Consider the following 9,220-nt stretch of genomic DNA (forward strand, 5'->3'; position numbering starts at 1 on the left):
AACCCAACCCAAAAACCAAACCAAAACAAAACAAAAAAAGAAAGAAAGAAATAGCAATGCCTTGGGAGGGAAAAGTGGGAGTCGGGAATGGGGGCAGTACTGAGGGTGAAGACATGGGGTGGAGTTGGTGAAAATGCATTATATAAATGTATGAAGTTCTCAAACAATAAGAAAGACAAGAAGATGGCTACTATCCCATACTTTGTTTTTTAGTTTTCCTAAAGCTTCACTGGATAGTGTCTATCCTGCCTACAGCACTATGAAGATTTTGCTGGAGTTTGTATAACCCAAATCTTACATGAAAGAATGAATAAAAGGTCAGGCTTTGAGCAATCTACTAGGTTGTATTTATAAAAGAGAAATTCTAGTAGGGCACACACCATTGATCTCAGTACCTAGGATTAAAGCAGAGGCAGGCAGCTCCATGTGATTTTGAGGTCAGCCTAGTAGTCTACATAGTGAGTTCCAGGACAGTCACAGGTACACAGTGAAAACCCGATCTCAATTTTTTTCTCTAAGCTAGGAACAGTAGTACACTCCTTTAGTTCCAGCACTTGGGAGGCAGAGACAGGTGGATCTCTGTAAATTCGAGGCAAGCTATGTGTACTCGCCTACATAGTGAATTCCAGGATAGCCAGAGTTACCAAATAGAAAGACCCTGTCTCAAAAAGATTTTTCTTTTTCAGCAGGGCATGGTGTCACATGTCATTAGTCCCAGTACTCAGGAGGCAGAGGCAGGTGGATCTCTAGAGTTTGAGGACAGCCTGGTCTACAAATCAAGTTCCAGGACAGCCAGAGCCATACAGAGGAGTCCTGTTAGAAAAATCTTGGAAGTAGTATTAACAATAAATATTGAGAAAGATATTAGATACACATAGACATTGTGAAAACTATGTCACCTATCACAAATATCAGGCTATAAAAGCAATGAAAAAATCAGTGTTGTTGTTACTTGTTTTATGAATGATAATAAATATTCAACATGCCATATAATTTTGATAATAAAATCCAAGTTCTTAAATTTTAAGACAAAAATTTATAAAATCTTTAGAATTTCAACCAGGCATGGTAGCACATGTCTTCAACCCCAGTACTAAGGCGGCAGAAACAGGCACATCTCTGAGTTTAAGGCCAGCCAAGTCTATATAGTGAGTTTCCATATGTACTGAGACCCTGTTTCACAAAAAGAAGTCTTTAGAACTCCATTGGGAATTATATCTGTGCTTAAAATGTTTCAATTGTACAAAAATCAAAGCAGACATATTGTATACACCTTGAACTTCTCCTGTGTTTTAAGTTATATGAAAAAAATATAATTGTGTAGATTCAGGTATCAAACTATGAAAATGGAAGAGAAAATAAAGACATCCAGCACAAGAAATAGCCTTTCTTAGTAGAAGTATTACAGTGATTTACCTAGGATATCAAAAAATACATTACTTATATTAAAAGAGCAAGGTGCAAATTTTGTTTCTTTTCAAACAAATAAAAATCAATATTTACATACCTAATATTATTTTTAAGAACTTTTGAGCAACTGAAGCATTTAAAAGTGGTGTGAGTCTTCTGGTCTTCCTCAATAGCTCCTTCATGTCTTCCATAATAAAAATCACTAACAAGCATGATCATTTTTTCTTTATCTGAGTCAATGTTAGCTTTGCTTACAGTCTTTGAGTTCTCTGACTTGGGAGTTTCCAGAAAGTTATTTATCACGTCTGGGCAGCAACGCTAAAAGAGGAGAAATAGCATGTTTTACTTGTACCTCTTATAAAAATCTATACGTAGCAATATGAGAAGATAGCCACTGAAACACTGGCTTCCTTCCTTATGCAAACTTCCAACAATAAACACCAGCATTTTAATGAAAGAAATAACTTCCAAAACAAATGACAAACTTTAAGTCTGGAGAGATCTATATTGTAGCACCTTGCAGCTTTCATTTTGGAGTAAAATTTAATCAATTGTTTGTTGGCCCATAACCATATATTTCATACTAATGTCAAGATACAACTTAAAAGTCACATACACCATTATGTATGATGCCTAATTATCTTTTTTGAAAGGAGATTTTTATTTAATGTTTGAGGATCTGCATGTACACCTACATGCCAGAAGAGGGCCCAAGATTTCATTATACATGGTTGTGAGCCACCATGTGGTTGCCAGGAATTGAACTCAGGACCTCTTGGAAGGGCAGCCAGTGCTCTCAACTGCTGAGCTATCTCTCCAGCCTAGTACCTAGTTATCTAATGACATACTAATCCTTGAGGAAAGCATAACTGGAACTAGACTTTGAGCACAGTTGATATGTCGTTCTCCTAACACAAGGCACTAGATAATGTGCTTCCCACAAAGAAAGAGTAGTCAGTTACATTCTTAAAATCTCAGTGCAGTCTATCTATAAAACATAAATATCTCATAGGGGATACTTACCTCAAAATAAAATCAAAGTCTCATTTAAACCGATTCTAATGTAGAATACTTTTCACACCTACATTTTTTCAATGAAAATTAATTTTTTATTGTATATAATTTTCAGTGGTAGAATTTCTCTAGGATGAGTCTTTAAGAATAACTGGAGCACGGAGCTGGTGAGATGGCTCATTGGGTAAGAGCACTGACAGCTCTTCCAAAGGTCCTGAGTTCAAATTCCAGCAACCACATGGTGGCTCACAACCATCTGTAATGAGATCTGATGCCCTCTTCTGGGATGTCTGACGACAGCTACAGTGTACTTACATATAACAACAACAAAAAGGAGTAACTGGAGCAGAATGGAGAGGTGGCTCAGCAGTTAAGAGCACAGACTACTCTTCCAGAGAACGCAGGGTTCAACCGTGAGCACCCGCATCATCCCAACTGTTTGTAACTGTAGCCCGAGGGGAGCTAGGGCCTATTCTAGCCTCCAGGAACACCAGGTAAGCAAACAGGGCAGACATACATGCAAACAAAGCACCCAAATACATAAAATAAAAACTAATAAATCTTTAAAACAATAAGTGGAGAACAAAAATAAAATGGGAGAGAATATTTGCAAAACATAGAATTATAATTGTTGAATACTTTAAAGTATTAGAAAACAACTGTGAGAATTCTTATAATTCAGTAGCACTTCAACAACATTAACAACATTAAATATATCCTAAAATAACTTAAAAATAGACAGAGATGCTAAGAAAATAGCATGAAAATTACTTTCAGAAGAAAATTATCATATAATTAAATCTCATTAAATGTTATCTATGCTGTATTTAAAACCTAAAGTCATGGTTGATTGCATCTGGCCATTTATGAAAGAATTTCACACTACTGACTGTAATTGCTAATCCATGAGGGATTTTTCTTGGTCATATTATTTGACGTGAAAGACCTACCCTAAATCTCAGTCACATCTATTGGCAATCCACATAAAAGAAAATTAGAAGCTTTTGCCTGTTTGCCTGCTTCCCTTCATGGCCACCAACAAATTCACCTATCCTGTTCCTGAGCAATTCCTTCACTGGCGTTAGAACACAGTTCTTTGAGATTCCAATGTGGACTGCAAAACGGCAATTCTCCAGACTTGGGATTCCAGCACCAGACTGGGACTGCTGAGACCTCCAGTTCAGAGGATTGAACTAGTGGATCCTTGACCTCGGGAAGCAGCCAGGACGACCCATAAGCCATTTTTAACTCTCTCTCTCTCTCTGTATATATATATACATATATATATCATATACATACACATATATATTTCTCTTATATAACAGGTCTGTTCTTTAGAGAACCCTGACTAATAAGCTGATCTGTTCTATTAGAAATTGCAGTTGAACCTTTTTTTCCACATCTGTTTCTTTTGCTGATGTGTAATCCTACTGAAAATAAGGTATCCTATTTTCCCACATTTCTATACATTCAGTCACTTCTACTGAGTTTCACTGTTAGTTTTATACTGATGTCTTGTCTTAGATTAGTTCAAATTGTTTAAATTTTCTAATAAATATTTGTAAGATAAAGGCAAAGAGGCTGAGGAGACATTTCTTTTAACACCACATACAAAATGAACAGGTGTACATGCAGATACTCATACATCAAATAAAAAAACTTATTAAAAAAAAGATAATTAGGCTTCATACATGAACAGGAAAATTAGGATTGTGAGGGCTGGGGAAATGCTTCAGTAGGCAAAGCATTCTCTGTACATGGGTGAGGACCTTAACTGAATCCCCAGAACCCAGAAAGGTCATGGGAGCACTTGTCCTTAGTCCTTGTGCTTCTACAAACAGATGGGAGGCAGACAGGAGAATTTGGCATAACAGCCACAAACGATAAAGAGATCCTGTCTCAAGCAAAGTAGAAGGCAAAAAGTAACAACTCAGATATTCTATGATCTCACACATGTACAGTGGGCAGTGCACACTTGTACTCAACCAAACACACAAATGTGCAGACATGCACACACACATGCACTCAGAAAGTACAATGAATAAGAAACAAATTTAGGCCAAAATATAGTAAAAATAAGGCAAATGACACTTTATTTAAAATGCTAGTGAAGTTGAGAGAGAGAGAGAGAGAGAGAGGAGAGAGAGAGAGAGAGAGAGAGAGAAAGAGAGCTATAGCCTAAAGAGAATACAAAATACAATTGTCAATATCAACGACAGTATTGATGGTGTGGGGACTGGACCCATTGTTTGCACATACTCAGGAAGGTGGATGGGCTAATGTGTAGCACCAGAATAGATATATGTATTTGAAATTTTAAACAATCATTTTCACCCCTTTACTTTTCTCCAAGATTAAATAAAAATGTGTTTTTTGGAACAGTGAGCAGAAGCTTTTCCCAAGACAGTTGCACTCTCTCTATGCTATGCCACATGTCATCCATCTTAGGTAGTTTACTCTTTTTCTTGCCTCCTACCTCTCAGCCACTTACATGGGACAGGCAAAGATAAGAATGGACTATCTTACAAGGGTACCACAGAATACTGTTTTAATTATTTTATTAATAAATAACATATTTTAATTAGCAATCCCTCTAAATCCCACATTTTTAGTAGCTTCAAAGTTATCTAAAACTAAGTTCAGGAGTTTGAAATACCGATATAAAGCTAGAATTTATTTATAATCCTACTCTATTCTGGATTGAATTAAAGCTATCATTTCATAATGTTCCATTAGGAAATTGTGGGAAATTAAGACATAAAACTAAGATTTCTATTGAGAAATATGAAATGACTATGACACCATGGAAAAATTAAAATAGAAGGAAATTTTAAGTGATATGAAAGGTTAATTAATAAAATGCCTGCTTTATGAGAAGTATAAAGAATGGCATGATTTAGTCAATAAAATATTATGTTTTTTTTCATTTTCAATTAAAATTACACATAATATTTAATTTAATGTAAATTAAAAAATACATACTATGGACTATACATGAACTTAAGTTGTATAATTTCATGGCTAGGAAGAATTTACATTTTGTATAATCATAAAAATAATTTTTTACTCATAAAATGACAATAAAAGAAGCTTTATCATTTAAATATCTAGACAACTATTTACTGTGTATTGTTCTTAATATTTCATTATTTTCAAAACTCAAATTTGAAACTATTTTACCTTCATGTGGCACTTCAAAGGATCCAAAAGTCTGAACTTAACATTGCACTTTGGACAAGATCTTAGGGAAGGTGATCCAGTTGCAGACTGAATTGATGAGGTATTCAGATCTAAAACAAAGGAATTTTATGAATAAAAACTGATCTTTTAAAATACTTAAACATCTTTAAAAAAGTATCCTAATTCCTCAAATTTGTTTCTAACTAATCCATGTCTCCTTGGTAAGATTTCCCACTTACTTGATAGTACGACTTGAGAAGATGCCTCTGCAGGGGCCTCATCTACAGTTGATGAAGAACACGGGCTTGGGTCAGAGATGCTTGCATTAGTCTTTGGCTTTTTTGGATTACCACTGTTTACTTTGGAAGTGGAAGGATGTTTTAATCCTAAAGTTCGATCAACACCTACAAAGATTTGAACACCAGAAAAGATACTTATAAATGTGTTAGCACAGACTATTACTTATGTAAATTGCTATGAAAATGGGCTTTAACATTTAAAATGTAGCAAAAATGCCTTGGAGCTAATTTAAATGACAAAATTTATAACTAAAAAGCGCAAACTATACGAGGAAGCATTTTCAGATTCACAAAATAAACTTTTCTTTCTTATCTTTTTTCTTTTTTTTGTTTTTTGTTTCCCAAGACAGGGTTTCTCTGTATAGCCCTGGCTGTCCTGGTACTCACTCTGTAGACCAGGCTGGCCTCGAACTCAGAAATCCGCCTGCCCCTGCCTCCCAAGTGCTGGGATTAAAGGCATGTGCCACCACTGCCTGGCTGATTAAAAACAATTAAACTTAAAAAATAATCATTCTAAAATTCAGGAAAATTCTTTAAAAGTATTTTAAAAATCTTGAGATATCTAATAAGAATTGAATTTGGTCTTCTCCCAACTTATAACCCAACAAATAGTTTATTTGGATGCTCCTTTATGTAGGTAGTGGAAACAAAAATAATTCACTCATTCATGGGAAAAAATCTAGAGTTTCCACAATGGCCTTCCAATTATTATCCTCTGACTTAATTAAATGTAATGGGCAATTCAGACCCAGCCTTTCCTTTTATGTTTTATACAACTTTCGTAGTTTGAAAATGTTTAAAGTATGTCTAAATATGTATGTGAGTAGAAGCATACCATGGTATACCTGTAGAGCTTAGAGGACAACCTGCCAGAATCAGTTCTCTTTTCCTACCATGAAGGTTCAAAGAGCATACTCAGATCATCAGGCTTAGTGAGTCACCTTTACTTGTTCAGCCACCTTGTCGGCTTTGCAAATCTTTCTTCGTTTGTTTGTTTAATGTGCATCTGTGCACAGTATGGAGCTGATTCTCTCCTTTGACTATGTAGGTTCCAGGGATCCAACTTGAGTTATCCGTTTGTCTCAAGCTCCTTTACCTGCTAAACCATCTTCAGGCTTCCATACGTTAATTCTATATGTATATTAATGAAGTCTTTTTGTATAGATTTTAAGAAGAAATGTTAAAGCAAACCTGTACTCTTTTGCAGTATGTTGGAGGACGGTATATCCTTGGCTGAGTCTAACTGTAAGACCGGAGAAGGGCCTGAGTCATCTTGTGGTGGAGTCTCTGTAAAGTTCTGCAAAACGTTCAGATTTTTTTGTCAATTATTATAGAAGTAAACCGAACTGTATGCTAGTACCACAAAGACAAGTTAGAAAATACAAAAGCAATTTCCCTCTCTGCTAAAATGATCACACACTGGGTGAGGAGCACATTGGCATTTGTTATTTTTGTAATTTTCCTAGAAAACTAAAATTAGTTGTGAATAAAATGTTAAAATTAAAAAAAAAAAGCAGTGATACATTGGCAAGGCAGAGGTTTCATTTTTGGCATAACTTCTCCAAGGACACTTAAGCAGTACCTAGTAAAGGCTGTCAAAGGTCCATATCCCTTAATATCATCATTCCACCACTAATGATTTGTGTTAAAGACATGAAAATGTTTAACAGAATATTTATAATATCAAAATATAAAAACCTGTATGTTCAGCAACAGAAGAATAGTTAAATAAGTTTAACAGACTATTATGCATCCTCATACTTTTGAGGAAGATACAATGAATGACAAAGAAATAGATTCTCAATACAATATTCAGTGATAATGAGGAATAGATATCAACTCTTGTCATATGCATTCAAGTTGAGAGATGAATACGTTTTAAGAATTTTACTTTCTTACTAAATCTTCTTATTTCTTTTTGAGTCCATATCCCTTAATATAATCATTCCACCTCTAAGGATTTGTGTTAAAGAAATGTAAATAAATAAAACAATTTAAAAAAAAGGAATCCTGGACAGGAGGAAGAGGTAGGCAAAAATCTATGAGTTCCAAAATAGCCAGGTCTAGCTAGAGAGGGAGTTCAGGACAGCCAGGGCTGTTTTACAGAGAAAGCCCCTCTCAAAAGAATCAAGGGGAGGGTTATGATGATAAACTTTTTCTTTGACCGAAATAGTTGTTGGGCAAAGAAGATTGTTTAAACATTTGAAAGAGGTTGGAGCTCATCAGTTAAGAGCAGTAGATGCTCTTCAGGAGGACCTGGTACAATTCCCAGTGTCCACATGATATCAGCTAACAACCATCTTTAATTCTAGTCTCAGAAGATCCCCTAGAAAATCTGACTCCCTCTTCTTCCTCTGCAGGCAGCAAGTACATGTGGTACACAGATAATACATAAAAACTGAACACACAAAAGTTAAGCATTACTGCTATTTCCTACTTCTATTAAAGGCCTTTCATTATTGTTGTACTTGGGGGTTACTTTGTTTTGTGAAACAGAGTCACACCATGTAGCCCAGTCTAATAACAAACTTACAATGGAGAGATTGGTCTCAAATTCAATCCTCTTGCCCTTAACCTCCCAAGTACTACGACTACATGCATGTAACTGTCATGCTGGCTTAAAACGTTTAAGAACTAAACAGTGAAAGTGGTTTTGAGAATAAACAGCCGTGACCTGTTGGAATGATCATCCCAATTAAGAACTCATAAGTTTACTCTGTTAAAAAGTTCATTGTCTGTGGGTTTCCTCTTTACTCGGTAAGCTTTTAGTTTTATGAGGTCCTCCTTGCCGATTGTTGACCTTGATTCCTGGGCAAATGGAGTCCTATTTAGAAAGTCCTTTCCTATACCTAAATCATGTAGAGTACTGCCTAAGTTTTCTTCTGGCAATGTCTACATTTCAGGTTGCAAATTGAGTTCTTTGATCCACTTGGAGTTAATTTTCATGCAGGGTGATAGATATGGATCTAATTTCATTCATCTATATGTGGACACAGAGGTTTCCACAAGCCCTGGAGAAAGATGCTATCTCTTCTCAACTGTATGTTTCTGACCTTTCTGTTAAACACCTGGAGTAGATTATGGGTTACTGAGCTTGGAATGGCAAAGGGGGATAGTCAAGACTTTGGTACAAAAGCTTCTAGACAAGGTAGCTATTGAATTTAATGTTGGATCTTTGTAGTGTTGATGTAAATGCATCAGGAATAATAGTTGAACATAAAAAAAAATCACACAATATACTGACTTTATGCTATATAATTTTGTCAGTGTAACAATGTTCTTTTTTTTTTAAAGATTTATTTATTTATTATATGTAA

At 35.4% G+C, this 9,220-nt stretch overlaps 1 protein-coding gene across 1 annotated transcript in view; it reads right to left on the bottom strand.

Moving 5' to 3' along the window:
* Positions 1–9,220, bottom strand: part of Znf280c (zinc finger protein 280C) — a 54,851-nt gene that overhangs the window by 21,892 nt on the left and 23,739 nt on the right. The window contains 4 exon segments of the mRNA XM_031357014.1: positions 1,508–1,728; positions 5,605–5,714; positions 5,844–6,008; positions 7,095–7,200. Coding sequence (XP_031212874.1) covers positions 1,508–1,728; positions 5,605–5,714; positions 5,844–6,008; positions 7,095–7,200 — 602 coding nt within the window.

Source organism: Mastomys coucha, chromosome X (assembly GCF_008632895.1).
Source record: "Mastomys coucha isolate ucsf_1 chromosome X, UCSF_Mcou_1, whole genome shotgun sequence".
Taxonomy (NCBI): domain Eukaryota; kingdom Metazoa; phylum Chordata; class Mammalia; order Rodentia; family Muridae; genus Mastomys; species Mastomys coucha.